The sequence below is a fragment of the Buteo buteo genome, chromosome 13, assembly GCF_964188355.1.
Source record: "Buteo buteo chromosome 13, bButBut1.hap1.1, whole genome shotgun sequence".
NCBI classification, from domain to species: domain Eukaryota; kingdom Metazoa; phylum Chordata; class Aves; order Accipitriformes; family Accipitridae; genus Buteo; species Buteo buteo.
This window is the reverse complement of record NC_134183.1, coordinates 29,674,832-29,695,599: the sequence shown is the minus strand read 5'-3', so window position 1 is coordinate 29,695,599 and position 20,768 is coordinate 29,674,832. Positions and strand designations below refer to the sequence as shown.

Sequence of the window (20,768 nt, the reverse complement as noted above, 5' to 3'; positions counted from 1 at the left end):
TTTCCTCCATAAAAGCATATCCTTGTGAGACACAGAGCTAGCACCATCACCAGGTCTTTGCAAACTGCACTAAAGGAGTTACTGAGAAGACATCCTGGAACCATTTATACCTCTGAAAGCCTGCAATAAAGCTTTACAAGAGAACAGGGGGAAAAAAAAAAACCAACAAACAAAAACAAACCAACAAACCAAAACACCACCTCCCACGAAAAAGCTACCACAACAAAACCTTACATTTGATCAGATAAGCATCATTAACAGAACTCTAACAAATCTTTGAAATAAGAATCTATTATGCAATTGGTTGCCCCCACACAGAAGTTGTATAGTTACACAGGCTAATTATAATGCGGTTTCCTTATACAGCTATTTCACCACACCTGTGAAGAATGTTGGTTCAAGCTGAAAATGTTAATTCAGTTCATGGCTGCTAAGCACAGGTTAAAATAATTAGTATAGAGTCTACCACTCTTGCAAGAATCTAAGTAATTCAAAAGATACTGCCTTGTACAATAACAGTTAAGTAGCAAAATAAAAGTATACATTAAAATTCTGTAGGTAAAATCTACAGAGGACAGTAGCAGCCTGCCTACTAAGTAAAGTTACAACTTATTTATATTATACTTCAGTGATACCCCTAGGTCCACACATTGCTACTAAATTATCTCGGGCTTTTGGAATAGTGCTCTTTTATTTGAGGAGAAAAATGTTCTCTCTGATACGCACAGCTGAGTGCACATGATGCAAACCAAGTATGAAGAGGCTTGTCTTCCCCTGCCCTCACCTCTGAGGCTGCATGTTTGCAGGTTCAGCCTTTTTCCTTTTCACATCTATTCACTTTTTTTTTATTGAAAGGTCAATCAGCCAAGTGGTACTAGCAGTTAGTCCACTCTATCCTGCTTCTGTTAACTAGACTGGAAATACTAGGTAATAATTAACCTTAGGAATTATTAGGGTAATTAACCTCAAGGTCAGATGGAGAGTTGGTTGTCAACGTTGTTTCAGAAGGAACAGAAAAAACCAGCTTTCTCTGCCTTAACTGAAAGTAAGTAGGGTCAAGAGTATTCTTACGTTTTGACGCATAATGTACTCAGGCAAAAACATTTAACTGGTTTGGAACACTTTTAGAAAGACATTGGTCTGTGATAAGACTGCTGAGCAGTGCAGACAAGTAAGGTGGTTCAACACACTTCTCCTTATGCCTCATAAAAACTCAGCATAGACAGACACAGCAGAAGCAGATTTTTACCTGTTTTTCCTGATTTTGGCTGGGATAGAGTTTTCTTTCTAGTAGCTGGTAAAGTGTTATGTTTTGGAGTTAGGATGAGAAGAATGTTGATAACACACTGATGTTTTCAGTTGGTGCTAAGTACTTAGTGTTTATACTAAGTCAAGGATTTTTCAGCTTCTCATGCCCAGCCAGCAAGAAGGCTGGAGGGGCACAAGAAGTTGTGAGGGGACACAGCCAGGGCAGCTGACCCAAACTGGCCAAAGGAATATTCCATACCACATGATGTCATGCCCAGTATATAAACTGGGGGGAGCTGGCGGGAGTGGTGGTGGTGGATTGATGCTTGGGAACTAACTGGGCATTGGTCAATGAGTGGTGAGCAATTGCATTGTGAATCACTTATTTTGTATATTCCAATCCTATTATATTTTCTTCCTTTCTGTCCTATTAAACTGTTCTTATCTCAACCCAAAAGTTTTACTCCCCCCCCCCCAATTCTCTCCTCCATCCCACTGGGTGGGCATGGAATGCAACTGCATGGTGTTTAGTTGCTGGCTGGGGTTAAACCATGACACCTGTCCACTTTTTGCTGACACTGGGATTGGTTCAGTTTAGACAACAAACGACTGTTAAATTTCTATTCAGATCTATTAAAACTAACTAGTTACCTGACAGAAAACAGTTTCTCAATACTGAATAAAGCCTCCAGATGGCATGCAGTTTACAGGAATTCTGAGTAGCAAAGACTACCAGATACTGCTGGGAATGATCTGTACTGCTAACTGAACTATGTACAAGGAACCTATTTTGTTCCAGGCAAATACACTGCTATAATTTTTTGAAACAAAGAACATAAACAGTAACAGAAGATTAGGAGAACTTCACACAAGCATTAAGTCAGAAAATAAGGGAATCATAGCTGATAATTAGAAGAGCGTTAATTCCCCCTGGCAGAACAACCAAAAAGCTTGAAAACAAATTAAGATAAATGCCTTAAGAGTGCCTGAAAAATCATACTGATTCACTGTTCCTACAACACAATGCCTATCTGTGGTCTCTGAACCAGTGCAGTTCACAAGAACAATGAGAAGGGGAAAGCTAGAGACTCATAACAAGAAGTCCAGCAATATTCAGATATTACGAACTCAGCAAGTAGCCTAGGTCAAAGTTTTGATGCACTATGCATCAAACTTAGCAGGCCTCCACATCTCCTAGCCATAACGATCAAAATAACCAATCTTGTTGCAGTCAATTTACCAATAGAAGACAGTTATGTGCAAAGGAATGCACAGGCCAGATAAACATGAAGACTGTTCAGTCTGGTTTATCAAAAGCTAAGGATTTTTAATAGAAAATAGAAGTTACACTGACACTTTTATTTAATCGATGTTTTCCCTCTCAATTATGTTGCCCAAATACATTAAAATCGGTCTAGTATTTCAATGATGATTTGCACTTTCGTAAAATTAAATCTCACTACAGACTTCATTGTAAAGCAGTTAATTATATAGTAGTTGCAGTGTGGCCACATACAGACAAATAGTAACATTCTCTAAATGCTTATTTGTTTGCAATAGGCAGTCCTGAACATCTGCATTGATTTCTAAGTATTCATCATTAATGTGGATTTTGTCAGCTTTGAATATAGCTGGAATTATAGTATGGAAGAAAAATTGAAATAATTACACTCTATTATGACATGACATTTTTTAGTCAGCAATTTCCACTCCCCACTAGCAACAGTCATGTTGGAACTAACATCTTGTGCTTAAATCAATTTCTAACGGATAGATCAAGCAGAGTTGTACTCAGGTAGCATACCACCACAAAATTCATTTTGTTGTGTTTCCTTCCTTTAAATATGCTTTTCAGGAAGTTCTGATAATTGTCATTCTTGTAAGAATATGGAATAAGGATGCTGATGGTCATTTCTAGTTTTATTCTGCATTCTTTTATAGTTCAGAAGGCAGATAGGAAAGAATAAAGAATGATGAAGAACAGCTTCTGTGTTCTTTAGAATACCAAAGAGAGTACTTTCAAGTACTATGCTTCTAAAGCTCTAACTTCTGAAACATGCACAATTTAATGTGCATTGGAAGTATATGATAAGTTTGTAAGATACTAGAAACTTTTTGGAGGAGGATTTACCCATCTGTTACTCACTTAGACTGCAGCAGCACAAGTTCTTTGGGAATATCTCTGTTGGTGCAGCGAAGTACTAGATGCAGAACTTGCTACCACAGCCTTGAACATCAAGCCAAAGTGGCATTAGCAATATTACATACACCTGGGCTACAATAAACTTGTCCTTGTTATAGCACCTGCCAGGAGATTATCTGAAGCTGACTGCACTGAAATAGTTTCCAGCTGAAAACAAGGTGCTTTGCATCACTAGCTTTCAAGTCAACTCCTGCACTTAGTAGAAGGGAACACTGTTCTTATTGGAAAGTATATCTGGGATGTGGAACTACAAAAATGATATCCCATTAAGGATTATTGTACTATAAAGCTATAATTCAATTTTAACTCATTTCATAGGCCTCAATTATACAGTACAGATACAAGAATCAGTATAATATTAAAAAGCTGTGCAATAAGTAGCAGTTTAGTAAAACACTAGGAAGAACTGTAAGCAGTCTGGGTTCACCTTAGCTGTAATCATGCTAACAGGAAGTGAATGACTTGATAAAATTGCAAAGGAGAATTAAGTGAGCTAGGCTTTCTACAGTTAGCTATATCACAGAAAGGCTTACTTTTTTAACCCTCACATAGATTCATATAATTTAACATTTCCCAACTACCTCATAATTTTTGTGTGTCTCGTGACAACAGGGCAGACTTTGCTTCAAGATACTTTTTTGGTAGCATTAAATCTATACCCCTACAGAGGTTCCCATTTACAGATGCTCAAGTTGCACTAAAAAATTTAGTTTCTAAACACTAGAGCAGAGAACAAAACTTGCTTAGAGATCAGCAACCAGTTACTCATCTCTACAGTAAAGTTTTAGTTTTAAGTCTGACTATACTTTTCTCTTTTGCATTTGCTTTCTTATTGTCTACAATCATAAGTTTCAGTAGCTATATCATCATCTTCAATCATATGTTTCCATTACTGCTTTTTTTCACTTTGAATAGTTTACAGTTCTGAGTTCTTGGTGTTTTTTGTCTGTTTGTGTGTTTTAAAACTAAAATTGTGAGGCCTTAGTTTCTTTGGGATAAGGTACTAAATTTTACCTTATCAGCTTGTATTTTGAGAGCAACATTATCTACAGTAATGAAATAACATTTTCTGATTTCTTTGAGATCACCTTATGTACCTGCCTAAAACACATAGTACAGCAATAACATGCAATAACCTCCATCTTCTAACCATTCAGATCCAAGTGCTTAGTAACACATGAACAGAAACTAAAATACGCTTAAATATATGCTTTAGTTTAGTTCTTAAGAGTTTTTCTTCCCCCCACTCTTCTTCAGGTTACTTACCTAATCATTAAGAACTTGAGTCTTATATAAGACCTACATCTTTTGACTCACCTCTAGAGAAAATTAATGAAGTTTCAAGGTATGCATTTATCCCCATAGCAGAACTCATATTTTTTCCAAGTTTGAATATCTCCTCCCCCTTTCTCAAGATTTTCATAGGCATAATTCACACTGATATTGATCTTCCTATTTTCCTGAAGGAAGATACCTATTCCTGCTTGCTTTTAGAAATACCCCTGAGACAAGTCCATTATCTGCACAGCTGCTAAAAATAACCCATCAATAACTGCTGCCTGATTACCCCTCCTCTTCCTGGGCATGATTAACTATTTGTTGCAGGGAAGTACTTTCCTCTCCCTAGCGTGTTTTCACCCTTCAGACTATAGATTTATGGATTGTTGCTGTCTCTATCAAAGCTGATTCAGGAAATCACAGCTTGCTTTAACAATTAATTTCTAGTTAGGTTATTTTAGTTTTCTGTCTTACAATATTACCCAACAAACTTTTGTTTCATCACAGACTGAGAGATAGTAAACTATTCTGTGTAGCTGAGAATGGGTACTAGGAAAGGGAGATAATAACTACTTAAACTTCTGTATTTGACAAAGTCACCAATTTGATACACTATGAATTTAGTGCATAAGTTGTGCTTTTCCTGAATGTTACTAGCATAATTATAATTTAATTAATAACAATTATAGTTTATTTAATTATAATTAATTATACATATGTTTCACTGCCGCCTTTTGAGTATGATCCATCCTAATAGCATTCAAACCTCTTGCACAGTCTTTGAGGCATCCTGTGACGTACCTATAGACACTAGACCTGAATTTAGTGCTCTAAGCATTTCAAAGGACTGACTGACCTCTAGGTGAAACACAAGTTTTGTCATTGGTGTGAAAGGAGGCAAAATCTCACTCTAATGCAGCTTTAATTAATGGAGCTGGACAAATCACATGAGCTCAAGATTAAAGATATATTAAAGGTTTCCATATATGAACAGGACAGCAGCCAGAATAAAGGGTCAAACTAAAATGAAATCAGATAAATTCTCTTTATGATCATAATCTGAAAAATTAAACTGCACTGACAGAGGAAGCAAAGGGGTAAAAATCATACGTTTTGTTTATTAGGAAATGGCAATTTAGAAGGATTAAACTGGAACCAATAGAGGAATAGGGAAGGACAAATTTTGAAAAATGTTCTAGAACTGAGGGATACCGGATTATGAAGTTTGTTTCACCATCTTTGGGTACTTTGTTTTTCTAATGCAAAAATAAGCAGAGGCACATAAAGCAAGTTGTCATTCAAGACCTACAGTTAGTTCCTCTGTGAAATAGCTTAATTTATACTACCACTTACATGTTGTGACAAACTAAACAATCTCTGGGTCACAACTGTACAGTATGATAGAGGAATTCTATTCCACTAACAGAAAAATGCTGAAAGATCTTTTTTTGTGAATCTTCAATAGTTAGAATTCCATCAGTGCAGAAGCTAACATACGCACATACACAAAAAGGCAAGATCTTTTATATAGAAACTTGAATTCATACAGAGAACAAATACTTGGACGGGGTTTGCAGTGACAGCCAAAGGAATGCTACATTTTGTTCTACTTCTGAGACAATCACAAAATTATTTAGGAATAAACTTATCAAGTGCATAGATCCCTACTTCTTTTAGGTCACTTCAAATGTTTAGACTTCAAAAGCTGTAGACGTATTTTGGATTCAACAGTGTGGGATTTTCTTGTTATTTGATGAACTATTTTTTGCAAACATTAATGTGCACCTTTCTCAAAAGGTTTGGTTTGTAAGACTGGGTGGCATCTTGTTTTCATTATGCTGGAGGAATTTATTCAATTACATTAGACCTTATTCTGAAGAACCACTACAACTGAAGGCCTGGTGCTGAAGTGTGTGAAAACAGAGATGTACAGTAATGCATGTCTAAAATATTTAAATTCCAATTCTTACAATTCAAAGCTGTGAACTGGACTGAAAACTGTCATTCAGATCAGTCAAAACCACAGCCTGTGATTTTGATCTTAGCATGCTTAGTATTGTGCCAGTAAGCAATAGCTCATATTTTTCCCTAAACTGCTATAGAACAGTAGCTTTGAAGGCAGATTCTATTTTTTTTAAAGTGTGCCAAAATAATAAATCAACATCTTACAAAGTAACCTTCAAGCTTTTCTGGTGGATACAAGGATACTACAAGGCAGTCTTGCTACCTGAGAAATCCTCTCAAGATACATTATCTCTTCAGTGCTGCAATAGCTATATTCATTGTTTCCCAAGTGCAAGATATTTATCAGAACAAAAGTACATGCAATTAGGACAGAAACTGATTGACAAGACCAAAGGCTATCACAGAAGAGAAGTGACACAAAGAAACACGTGTTAGTGTGAATAAGACACTAGCAAGACACTGTTCTGCTGTCCAGTGAAGTGCCAGCTTCTAATCAATCTTGAATCTGTCAAAGAGTCAACTTGGACAGTTCCCAGAAAGAAAACAATGTCTAACTGACACTTATAGAAATTTTATGAATTAATTCTGATTTTGCCTGGGTTTGCCACTATGTAGCTATTTGTTAGTCACCTGTTTCTCACCTATTTCAATGCCATATCATTAAAACCATTGCTTTCTTCTAATACTTCCCATTAAAAAAATAATGTGGGTAGTTTTTATCCAAATTATACTGGAAAGACATTTTTCTTTTTTCAGCTGAACTCAATCTTTCTTGTACATTATCAAGCCTCTGTATTCATAAGCAATGCCTAATGTTTCAATTTTAAAAAAAAATTCAAATTCAGTATTATAAAAGTCTTCAATTGTATATGCATGCAACAAGAAAACAAAATAAATATGTGACCTTTAGAAGCAGGATGGACCTATAGAGTGTGTTACATCACACTTCCACATCTAGATCTCTCCCTCCATTTCTAAATCAATCTTAGAAAAAAAATCCAACAAGCTTACTTTCATGTCAAAGACTGTGTGAAACTCTCACTATTTGTAAGAGAAGTTTCACAGAAGAAGCTCTACTGTGACTGTTGCCTGAACTTGGCCTCATGCATGAAATTGTACTTGAGTATTATAAACTTATCTCATACCTGTGGACATATATTTAGCTAACGGTCACAAGAGCATTCCAGACGCCTTTGGAAGGCCTTGAACAGAATAAACAAGACAACAAAAAAAGAAAGATGCCAATTAGAAGAACACAGGTGCGCATTCCATGATAAAGGGAACTTGGCACAAAGAACCTTAATTCGGCAGTTTATCTTGACCAATTAGACTGAGACAAGTTTCGCATGTTTTAGTTGATATAACCAATTATGTCCTATGTTTATGAGCGTGTACAGAGTTAGTATAACCAATTATATCTTATGTTTATACATGTGTATAGTGTCGATATAACCAATCACATTTTATGCTTCTGCGCGTGGACACTATATGCTTGCATGCAGCAACCAATCAAAGCTTTTAAGGAACTTAGAGAATTGTGTAAGAATGATCAGCTATGCTCAATAAACTGGTGACTTTGATCATCATATTGGTGTCCTGTCGTCCATCCCCGCATGGAACTTCGCAACACATACCTCAATAGCTGCTTACATGGATTCAATCTGTATCTACTTCTAAACTAAGTGAAGCATAGAAATACATAACTACTGATAATTCCATCATGTTGAATAGTTTTAAGATTTTTGGCTTATTGTTTTAGCTAATGAAAGGATATAACAGTAGGGTATAATAATAACAACTATGTAACATTTAAGAAAAACAATTTTTGAAGGAATCTGTTGTTTTTCAGAAACTCTCAAATGGTTTAAGAACATGAAATGTCCTCGCCCTCCTCCTGCACCAGAATGTTGAGTGCTTATCTAGTGTTTTACCATAAACCTTACCTGCTGTAGCAAAAAAACAAAACAGGATTTACTTTAGGGATCTAATGCTGCTCCTATTTTCTCCTCCTATCCAGCTTGATTTGCAACAAGTGAGGAATAGGAATAACAGAGGAAGTTCTAGTGCTCTACATAGACTTCTTTAGCTTAAAGCACTGGGAAATTTTATATGAAAGCATGTATATTATCTGCTGTAAATTAGATCTAATCTGCTCATATTTAAGTCATCTTTAAAAGGACTCTTGCATTGCAAAAAACAGTTGGGTTTTAGTCCAAACTTAATCTGTACCTGTAGTGTCTGCACTTAGGTGATCTGTGTTTTCCCTGACCTTCAGTAACTGCTACACTGCAAAGCAAAAAAGCTGCCTGCCACCTCTTCACATCATAGGCTTACATGGCTTTTCTAACCTTGAATCTCAAGATCTCCAAGTCAGAAAAGGCAAGTGTTTCCAAGGGAAATGATTTTACTGTTTGGGAATACATTTGAGTCTACCGCATAGTAACTCATAGTAACTATGAGTTCAGGAGGACAATTTATTCAGTGAATTTGTTTAGTCATATATCCATGATTGCTAGTCCATGGACAATATGCTAGAAAAGTCTGCACTGATAATCCACATCAATACTTGAAATTCCATTTGAAAAATCCATACAAATAGGTAATCAATTAATGAAATAAAGAAAAAAGAGTAATATGAATTTCTAAGTAACTTACTGCTTTCATCATAAACCAATCAAAATCCAAGCTATGAGTTTGTAACCAACCAATTGCTAAGCAAATGAGTAAATTAATTCCAGTGAAGTTTACCCTGCATGTGAATGTGCTGGTATCTTTCAGGGAAGCAGCTTAAAGATGAAATATGGCACAGCACTAAGAGGCTAATGAAACTTTTCATAAACCTCTGCTCCTCTTCCCACAGGAGCTCTCTTTTCTCCTCTGTTGAATAGCTCTTTCTGGAGAGTTCTTGTGCCTCTACCTAAAATGGCTGCATTTTGTATTTTTGAGATAAGTCATACAGACAAAGGGAATTTCCCTGCACAAGAACTGATACCTGACTTGACTATTTTAGCTTTTCTATAAGTGAACAGCTTTGCTAGCAGTTTCAAGGGAATGCTTGCACAGAGGTTGAATACATATCTTTTACACACAGCTGTAGGTATTAATTAGATAAAATAGTTTCCAGAAGCTGTCAAGGCTACTTACTCAAATAAATTACTACTTATGTAAGTAAGGTCTAAGTAAAGTGCGGTAACCTTTATAGCATGTAAGTAACCCTTTTGGGAATGAAAGATGAAATCACTGCATAACAGTAAAGTGTTAATACAGTTACATGAGAACAGAAACACCTAAGATGGCATAGACCTTAATTAATCTAGGACAAAAAAAATTCCCAAAGCCTTTCCTATTCCATTCTCACCTAAAGAATTCATCATGAATAATGTTATTACACAGACTCTCAGGGGAATTCAGAATGATTTGTCATTTATCACGAAAGGTTGTCACCATAACAAACAATACAAATCCATGAATATTAATAATGAAGTCAATTAAAGTTCAATTTCAGGTCATAATAGGATGCAAAACAATCACTGGAACACTTCAAATAACACAAGTGAAACAGACCCTTGTGAAAAGATTTAAAGAAAAGAAAGTTATAACATCTGATTACTGGGAAGAGCAAAACAGTATGGTTTGATAGGGATAGATATTGGAAAAAACAAATAGTAATTTCTGCCATGTGACAAAGATATTTATATTTTATTTTAATACATAACCTATTTTATAATAAGGTTTTGTATGTTATTTTATGTATACTGCAGAATATCAAACTTGCCTGTATCTTTTGTGCCAGAACTAGACACTATACCTCTTCTCCTGCTGGAAGTTTCTCCATAATTATCTCATTCCTAGATTGGAATACAAGGTCATGTTCAAAACCAAGGAAAGACCTGAAAAATGTGTATATTTAAAAATTGTGCTGTATTAAACCAATTATCCAAAATACAAAACTTCATTTCTACAAGTTACTCAGAGCACCCCAAGCAGAGCTTCTAAACAGTTTGTCAGATTAATTCCTTTTAATTCTGCAACAGAATGCCTGTCTTTACAGAGACATAACATGGAAATATAAAGCTCTATATTATATTTTTATCAAGAAATAATTTGGACAAGACTATTAAAATAAAAATTCCATTAACAATTCCATTTATCATCAATAACTCAATGGTTTAAAAAAAACCACAGCAGTAATTTTCAATCAATAGTTCATGTCTGTTGCTGTCCTGAGTGTAGAAATAGACTTCATCAGACCAGCCTCACCTGGGGCCTCCCCAGGGGGATTCATGAGCCCCACAGCTCCATTTAAGTTCAGCCCTCAGCCTCCAGTCCCCACCTGAGGTTATGTTGCAGGAGTGACACTCTCTAGCTCAAGTACAGCTCTGCCTATGTATCCATTGATCTAGACCCTCACTCTTGGACTGATTTCCTGGCTTGCACTTGACCTTGCTTCATTATGGACCTGCCTGGTGATCATTGTGCTGCATCTTACCCTGGTTGCCATCACTAGACCTGATCCTGACCTGTAAGAGTTGACTTACCAGTTTGACCTTGGACCTGTTTCATCACCACAAACTTATCTGGTCGTCTGTACTATTGTGCGACCTTTGCTGCTACTCCCAGGCTTACCTAGGGCTAGCGGGTTGGGGCACTGGCTGGTGAGGCCCCTGCCCTGCTTGCTGTGTTACTATGCCTGACTGCCCATCCCTTGGGGAGCAGCTGGCTGCACTGGCTCATCTTCAGTTACCTAAAGCCTTAATTCTGCATTCCATATTTGTAAAAACTCAGCTGAGTATGAAGATTTTTGCTTTCAGAAGTGCCACAAAGATCAGATTCATAGCTGCGCACTACATAATTTTACAGCAAACTTTTAAATAGATCCTACGGTGAACTTCATGATATGAATTAAAGCATCTAACTTTAAAAACAAACAAACAAAAATAATCTACCAAAATCTATTTGGGATAATTCTAGGAAAGAAAGTGTACATCAACATGTCATATCAGCTCACCATCATTTGTTCTAGACTTGCCAAAGTAAATCTGTTTTGTTCCCTACTACTCTTCTTAACAGTTTTATACATAATTCATTGTTTTTTCTGACAGAATTGTCAATTCCCTAAATGTTCATTTTCTCAGTTCTCTCAATGTCCTTTTTCTCAATCTCTTTCAAGTACAATGTTTTCTCTACATACTGCTAACTGCTAATTTATCTTCTTTTCCTTGTTTTTCACTCAAAATTTTTTAACATATAAAACTGGTAACAGTTGTAAAGTTGACACAGTTATAAACATAAAGTAGAGGCATATAACAAAACCCATAAAAATCTCTAAAACTTCAAATTCACTATATTTATGTCTTAGTATTCTCCAGCTCTAACTGTAAACTTTTTCTATACTTTTCCTGCTGTGGAGAGCTACTGCAACATTCTTTAAAATTCTTCAGAAGCTTTTTTTTTTTTTTTTAAGTGGATTTTGAAAGAACTACTTTTACTGCAATCAAGAGCAATAGTTCTCGGCCACAGAAGATCTGAAGGAAAAACACATTTGAAAAAAGCAAGAGGGTGGAACTGAACTCAGAAAGGGCAGCAGGGCAGGAAGGATCATCAATGAGCATGTTAGTTTGAGTGACAGATGAGAATTAAGCCTGGGGAACAATGGAATGAACTGTCAGCACTACAGTGCTATTCAAAAGGGCTTAAGTTTACATAAGACTGTAAGCCACTATTACAACAATTTTCTCTTATTGAAAAGATCTGCCTTGCTGTAATAAAATAAATTAATAACATCATTTATTTGCAGTTTTAAATGACTGACCTATAAAACTGAACCAAACATCACCTAAAGCAGAATACCTTCCTACCCACGCTGCTTTCTATAAATCAAGTAGAAAACAGCTGCACAAGCAGCAAGAGCTTAGAGGAATGCTCTTTAATATGTGAAAATAGTTCATATTCAGGGAAGTCACTCAGTTGGTGGGTATTTGATGTAAACAGCCATTCTACCTTGCCTTTGGAATACTGAAGTATTACATGAGTTAAACTGTTATCTAGAGAAAAAATAAACCAGCTCTTTTAGAACAGCAAATAAAAGAAAAAATAGTTGCAGCAGCCACTTATCGAGATTCGCATTCTCTTCTTTTGAACTATTCTGGACATCAGCTGTTTCTTCTTATGTTTTTCTATTCTGAGGGTACTTTCATATAGATGGTGCTTTCAGAAAATGCACCAGTGAGTGTCTAATGCTACAAATACCAGCTTAGAGAAATAATGCAAGTTTAAAGTAGATGAGTTTCAGCTGAGATGTACAATAGATTTTGCTAATAGTAGGTCTTAACATGGCCATTTAGTTATAAAATTCTAATTGTCCTTTGTATACTTTTTCTATAGCTAAGGAAAAGTTAGGTTGTTTTACCTACTGTCCCATTAAAATAAATATATAAATAATGTTTATTCAATATTTTTTATTTGCATTTAAAACAAAGACTAGAAACCAGTAATTCGTGCTCTAGGAAATAACCACATATTGTAAAAGCATTACTCATATTAAGAATACACAGATTCCAGATGAGATACTATCATGCTAGGTACTATAGAAAGGAGAAAACAATGTTGGTTTTCAACTTAAAGATCTGTACATTGTGCTATTTATGTAAATTATAAGATACCATCAGAAAATCATTTTCTCTTTCTACATACTGTGAAGGTTTACATATATCAGCTACAATTTCTGCATCCAGGCTCAGTATCTTGAAAACAGGTTTGATATAGCTCAATTAGTTATAATTGTTTCACCGAGACCATTTATCCTTGTCAGTAAAGGGTTTGAGGAGGAATAGGAGACTAAGTATTTAATATTTTTTTTAATCTGGTAGTTCTGTCTTGAAGGAATTACAGGGAAATTTCAAACAGTACTGGACACCTATGTTTAGCCAAACTGAATTCTACCCAAGTCCCTACCTGAAAAGTATTCCTTGAAGGTACACCTCCCCTCCACAGCCCTCCCCCAATACCGCCCCCCCGCCCCGAAAAAAAAACCAAAACCCAAAACCCCACAGAGCCCAATAAGGACAATATATCTGAAAGTGCAGTACTGTGTTGGCTGGAGCAGCTTAACCACTTCAAAAGAATATGCACTTGGATGAAACATCATACTGTGAGATGTCCCTCACAGCTTTCCAGAACAAATGAAGCTGCTGCCCTGGGAAGTAGTAGTTCTGTTCTTCAAATGTGTGGAAAAGCATAGTCATACAAGTGGAGCTCTCTAAAACAATGGCACGGGGACTGCAATCATGTAACATGTGGCACCATTTTAGAGAACAGCCTCAGAATAATAATTAAATGCAAAACCCCACTAATTACAATGTCAACAGCTTTTTATATTTTAAAAGTAACATGCCAGTTCTGGAAGGCTGGGAACCGGTGGACAGTCATAGCCATAAGGCTTACATGTGACCTACATTTTTTGTCAGCCTGCCTTCTACTTTTCATCCTTTTGGACCTTATTTCTTTTTGGCAGCAAACACAAAAGGAAACAATAACACATCATGGAAGAACAGTTATGCTTAGCTATTCTGTAATACAACTTTGAGGAACAATCTGTCATTGAATCATCACAACGGAAGACAAACATATATGGACAAATACTATCTGCTTGAACACCTATGGCTACATAGTGGAAATACGGTTTTAGTTTCAGGAATTCCTGACCTGTAGCCAAGAGGTGGAGGTAGAAATTTTCATGGTTAAAAATAATTTTATGCCTGCCTATCAATTCTTCTGTTATGTGGCATGAATAATTAAACAGATTACTGGACAAATGGCTGTAAAGTCATCACTTCAAATGAATTTAGACCTTAGCAAATCTTTTCTTCTCTGTATTTAAAAACAGGGAAGATTAATTACATTTTGAAGAGGCCATTTAACTCCCAGGATGCTTCAAGCATTAGGAAACTTCTAAGACTATCACTAAGCTTTCTTTTCAGTTTTCATCTGTTTGAAAAAAATTTGTATGTTGCTGTCACATCACATAAATTTACTTTAATTAATATCATTTTAATGACTATTACATTAAAATCAACATTGCTAGCGGTTGCAGATCATGAAGTCCAATTTTAGTAATGTATCTCCTTTTAAGACTCAGCAGTTACCATCACCCAAAACATTAGACTGGAGGAAACACTGTCAAAGCCAAACACTTTAGAACCAAATACTCAAAACCAACTTTGTCCATAAAATCTATACAGGTCTAGCATGGTTTTGTAGGCAGCATATCCCTCCTTCATTTCCTGTGTGAATACAAGGATTTATGATGACATCTACTCATATGGCCTATGTAGGTAGAAATAAATAAACATGAAGATTGGATTTTTTTTAATGTAATCAAGTCTTTTTTTTCCTTGTCCAATGATTGATTTATAGCTCTGCAGAGAAGACAAGTATCACAGGACGTATCTATATTCTTTTTAAAGGAAAGATCCTTAGGACATATCTGTATTCTTTTTAAAAGAAAGATCCTTATCTGTGTTACTGTACTTCCTTGGGGTTTGGTTTTTTGGGGGGTTTGTTTGTTTTTTAAAAGAATTATTTTGTTTAATTTTGCTTGTTTTGGAAATGCCCCTAATCAATTGTATGCTATTCAGTTTAGTTTCTGATTGACAGGCCCTTGCATAGTACTTTCTTTGTTTAGGTGATTGACTGTGGACCACAACATTAATATTTTCTAATTATTGTTGTTAATATTGTCAATGTATTTGATTGCTGTTTTTAAAATACAGCAAACATTTTTAATACAAGATTTTGAGGGTAACATTTTCAAAAGCTGATGACTAAGTTCCTTTGAAAATGGAACATAAGAGCTTACCATTTTGATACGTAATTTTTTTTTTAGTGTACTTTTTCAGCATAATCCTTCTTTTGTTTCAAACAGCAGTTGTTCAAAACAGTAGTTTTACAAAACTTTTTTTTTAAATTATGGTTATTCTGAGATCTAGATTAATGGATTGGTTTCAATCATGAAGAGTATTTTCCACTTTAATTTTGCAGTTAAATTAAATGTCTCCAGAAGAAACACTATAAACTTATTGAGAATACAAGCATCAATTGTACTATTTTAGTTTCAAGTTGCAAGTATATGAATTGCATAGATTAATTAATTTTTATGCTTATGTAGCTTGACTGTAAATAGAACATATAGTTTTCCTTTAAAGCTTTTTATCAACTTTAACATTTCATGTAATATTGCATGTACTTTATTCACTTATCTGCAGTTCTAATTCAAATAATTGTAGCTTGAAGCAATTATGTCATACCATATTGCTAATATGATAGATGTATATGTGACTTCCTGAGTATGACACACAAGAAGCACACATGAAAAGTATGACTTTACTGAAGAGTATAACTTAAGTACTTATATGCATATTTTTCCTAAAGAAGCAGCATATAATCATATGAAGTATTCATTCATTGTGTCCTTCTTCATAATTTATATATTTTTAAATTATAAGACACTTCATTTTCAGTCATTCTGGTCCAAAATCTGTACATTTCTGGCTGTTCTGGATATATAGCAACATACTTGTACCTGAATGGTACCATGAAATCCTTAGTCTTTCAAGTAGTAGCATTCAGCACTGGCTACTAATAATGCTAATGCACACAGAATGAACCAATTGATTTATTGTATGGTTACTATACACAGCTGGAATGAACTATACACCAAAATACTTGACTGCTGATTTTTAAAAAATTACAGTCATTCGTTCATTAATTACATTCATTGGAGCAAAACTCAGATTTATTTTTTTAAACGGTATTTTCACCTTCTCTTTCTCTCTTTTGTTTTTTTTAAAGACTCTGGGAGAAAATATATTGCTCTAATTAGAAGTCACTTAATCATTTTACCACATCCTTCATATTCTGATTTAGTTAATTTATGATTTATGGAAAAAGTTAATCAATTACACTTAATTAGAGATCAGTCTACATCTAGAGTCAACTGCCATAAACACCATTTATGTATATAACCAAAGAATTGACAAATAAATATCAATATAAAGAACAGATTAAGGAAGAAATTTTATACACATTCATACTTAAATATTTAAAGGATAGTTAAATTTGGTGTTTAATACAGCCATTCAAAGCAAATAGTCTAATCTACTTCCCTAACTTCTCAGATTTTTTTGTATGTATTTTTATAGTACAAATGCAGTTATCTTGAATAAATACACATCTCTATCTTTAATTAAGCTTTAAAATGATCATCACCTGTCTGCTTATAATCTTTGAAAATATCTATTACTAGATGAAAAAACTTTCTCCTTAAAAATATTATCCAGTAATTCAGTGATGATCCTAAATTTAGTAATAAAAAAGTTCATTTAAATTCAATAAAATTATCTGGGACAAAGAAGCAAAGGAAAGAATTCCATAGCCAGGTTAAATTAATTTCTTTTTGTTTAGCTTAACCTGCTCATAGGCTTAGATCTCTGTTGAAAAAGGCATGTCATCCCAGATGATATGCTAATGACTGGACATGTGCTTAGAAAAATATAGAGAAATATCTCTTGAATACTGCCATTACTGACAGCTCTCACCCTAAGGAAGCACTTGTACTTCTCTGTAAATACCCTGCAAGAACTTGCTAGTAAATGTAAACAGGTCAAGGATCACAACAGCCAAAAAAATGCTGTAGTACCTTGTATATATACAGTCTACTGAGTAACTGCGGCCATGAGCCTGATGACCTTTTGCAGATTCATTTATTTCTTAGTAATTTTGTGCTGAAGCTACATGCAATAGGAGTCTGCTTTTTTACTGTACATGAAAAGGTCATTTAAGTGCATACACAACATGTTATCCCCTCAGAGAATACATAACTTAATAATGTAATAGTTTTTATCATCTCTTGTGTTTCAGCTATTTTTTCTGGCATCACCGCTGTTAGACATGGCTTAAACATGAGCCAAGTGCCTGACACTCCACATATTCTTGCTGCATTTCCCAAGAGTCTGTTCTATCCCTCATCAGGACAACACACCTTTTTGAGTGTCAGCTGCTCACAGACTGCATCTCTCCTGAGTTACTATAGCGGACACCATGAATGAAAAGTAATACAGTATGAGACAGATGATAGGAAAGCCAAAATTAACAGTAAAGAGAGAGAGGGGGTTTTTTTCCCCCCAATTTGCCTTTGCAAGCAGAAGGGAAGAGAAGTGATTATACCAACACACAGAAAGCTCACTCTGCTCAGATACCACTGCTGAGAGATGTTCTTAGAGTCTGGACTCCCTTCTGAGCATTCAACTCCACTCGACAGAAGGTAATGGCAGGAAAGTAATATAATTGTTGCCACTTCATTCCTTGCCCCTTCCACCCATTATGCATCATCATCTTCCACACCCAGGGAAGCATAAAGACAGCAATTACTTTTGCCTTATCTTTTTTTTTCCACAGCATTGTTGCTTGTTCAAAGCAAATAGATAAAAATTTATTTCCCTTCTGGAAAACTTCCAGAAAGTGTGGTAGCCTGCCTAGGCAAATACATTAGTTTCAAAAATGGAATCAAATGCCTTTCCTGCTCTCCAGATGCAATCAATTAGTTACAATACCCAAATCATGTCAGGACTTGCTTCCCGTCCTTTCTTAATCTTTCAGAAAGCCACTATCCAATAGCTGAACTCTATGTAGACATGCCCAAGGGTGAGAACAGGACAGATGCACAAAGCCTTAGGGGTCAACCTTGTCAATAGGTCCGATTTAATTTAATAGAAGAAGTATATACTAAGTTGTGAAACACACTACCTTTAACCATCTATTGTTAGAGCTAATTACAAAACCCCACATCACCTAAGACCTGTTGGATAGAAGCTTTTATGCTCCCCCCCCCCCCCAAAGGGGACATGTATTTCATTATACGTTACCTTTTTTTCAGACATTCTTTTGATGTTTTTACCCTAAACGATAGCTGATGTTCCTCCAGTCCAGCTTTCTCGGCACACTCTTGGACCAGATTAAGCTGATCATCTCACCAAAGTCTTAGGTTTGGGTATTAAGACTGGTGATTAAGAACAGCAGCTACACTGAACTGCTCTCTGGAGTCTCTCTCAGTCTCCCCTCCCATACAGAGGAAACAGAACTAACTGTAACCCCACTAGGCAAAATGTTCATCTCCATGAGCGTTTATGAATCTATTGTTTTTCATGGCAGGCTATCAGAGGTGAGAAATATTGAATGACCAGAGAGTGCTCTAACAGAATATGATAGGCTATATCTTTCACTCACAGTATCTCTAGTTCCACACTGTTTACTCTCTACCTCAAAAAAGCAATAGCTAAACATTTCATTGCTCCAGTGCTTTAAAAAACAACAAACAATTAATGTGGTTAGCTTCTAAATATGGGTGATAGCTCAGTTATTACACTTAGATAAGAGGCAAGCAGTCACCTTACAAGCACTCTTCTGTCTCCTCCAAATCTGCAGTTCCACAATACAAAGCTGTTAGCAACATATCCTAACCTTTTCTTCCTATCACCTGCCCCTTGTATCTGTACATATTCACCGGCATACTAGAACAACCATTTGCACTGCCAAATCTGTAAAATGAATCAGGTAAAAAATTTGCCTTTAAAATAACCAACCTTACAAAAATTTTCTTTTTTTTTTTTAAATAGAATGAGGACAAAGATTTGTACCACTGTACTCAAGAGGACAGTGAGCTGAGATCGAGGTCAAGTAATAGAAATTAAGCCAATTCTGCTTTTGAATACACTGCATTGTAAAATCATGGCCTAAGAACATACTTGGAAAAGAGAGGATACAGTGAAGCCTGTCTCCACGGAAGCAACTATCCACTGGTGTAGGATCCATTAAGAAATGAAAACCACTTGGAACTTGCAGCATACCAAGGAGTCCAAGGAACTGAACATAGCAGTTAAATCCCATTATCCCATCACTTTCCTCCTTATACACCCATTCACATATCTGAACCATGATGGCATTTTAGTGTCTCAACACAAACAAGACACACAGAAAATCTTTGTGATACTTAAACAGCAATGCATACTGCAAAGGTATCTAAGACTTCGGGATTTGTAAAAAGTAGCTGGAAATTAACAGATACTATCTAAACAATAACATAACTACAAGTCTGCATCAAACAGCATTTCATTACACAAATCCCCAAGATCAATCATAGTCTGACGAAACAGGTTAGAAGAAATTTCTGTGTTTCTGCTCTTTTTTTGCTACTTTTAAATCAAGTGGGATTCTTAATTTCTGAAAATATGTGGGAATATAAATCCATCACTGTTCCATTTGTGCTTTTCAATTTTATGCTGCTCTGGGTATTATAATTTAGTGTCATTAGTACTCCTAATATGAACTGCTGTCACATACAGTACAGTGTTTACAGAACATATAGCTATGCAACAAACATCTTCACATCTCACTGCTCCTATCAAGAATTTCCCTTTGCTGGGTTCGCATGTAGTTTTCAGTTTGTGGCAGGGTCCTTGAATTCTTTACCTTATTTTTTGGTTGTAAGTAGTTCTTCACATTTTGTATAGCCTTTATTTTAACTTTGGGTGAACTGGGTTTTGTTGCATCCCTGGCACGTGATCTAGGCAGGGAAGAAGGAGCCTTCTTGCTCCACCTTGTGACACACGGTTGAAGGCCAACTATTAGGGAAAAGCAGGGCTCCCAATGAGCTGTTGAGGTGACTCTCTTATGTGTCTCAGCTGTGTAGATTTTCTAGAGATGATCATTTACAATGTAAAACAATCTAGACTCCCACAGTCACAGTTGCAGATAGTGAACACTGCAATTCTTTGCATTTTTAATACCACTGAAGTGTTCTCAATGCTTAGTCACATAGAATTTACTGTATTTTCAGAAAGACGCTAATGAGGAATCTTATAGACCATTCATCTGTCAATTTTGCTGACCCACTGAGTACTCTAAGAAATGTTATTTAATCTCCCTATTGGTCTCAGTTCTAATTTCTTTAATGTCTTGGGGACATTAAAATTAAAGTTACAAGCACACAGCACACTGCTTGTGAACCACAACCTGGAAA

General features: G+C 35.6%; 1 protein-coding gene across 1 annotated transcript in view; it reads right to left on the bottom strand.

Moving 5' to 3' along the window:
* Window positions 1–84: 84 nt before the first annotated feature.
* LOC142039097 (protein unc-13 homolog A-like) overlaps window positions 85–20,768 on the bottom strand; it is a 37,445-nt gene continuing 16,761 nt past the window's right edge. Inside the window, exon 7 of the mRNA XM_075045304.1 lies at window positions 85–10,584. Coding sequence (XP_074901405.1) covers window positions 10,497–10,584 — 88 coding nt within the window. The 3' untranslated portion in view covers window positions 85–10,496. The remainder of the gene's footprint in view (window positions 10,585–20,768) is intronic.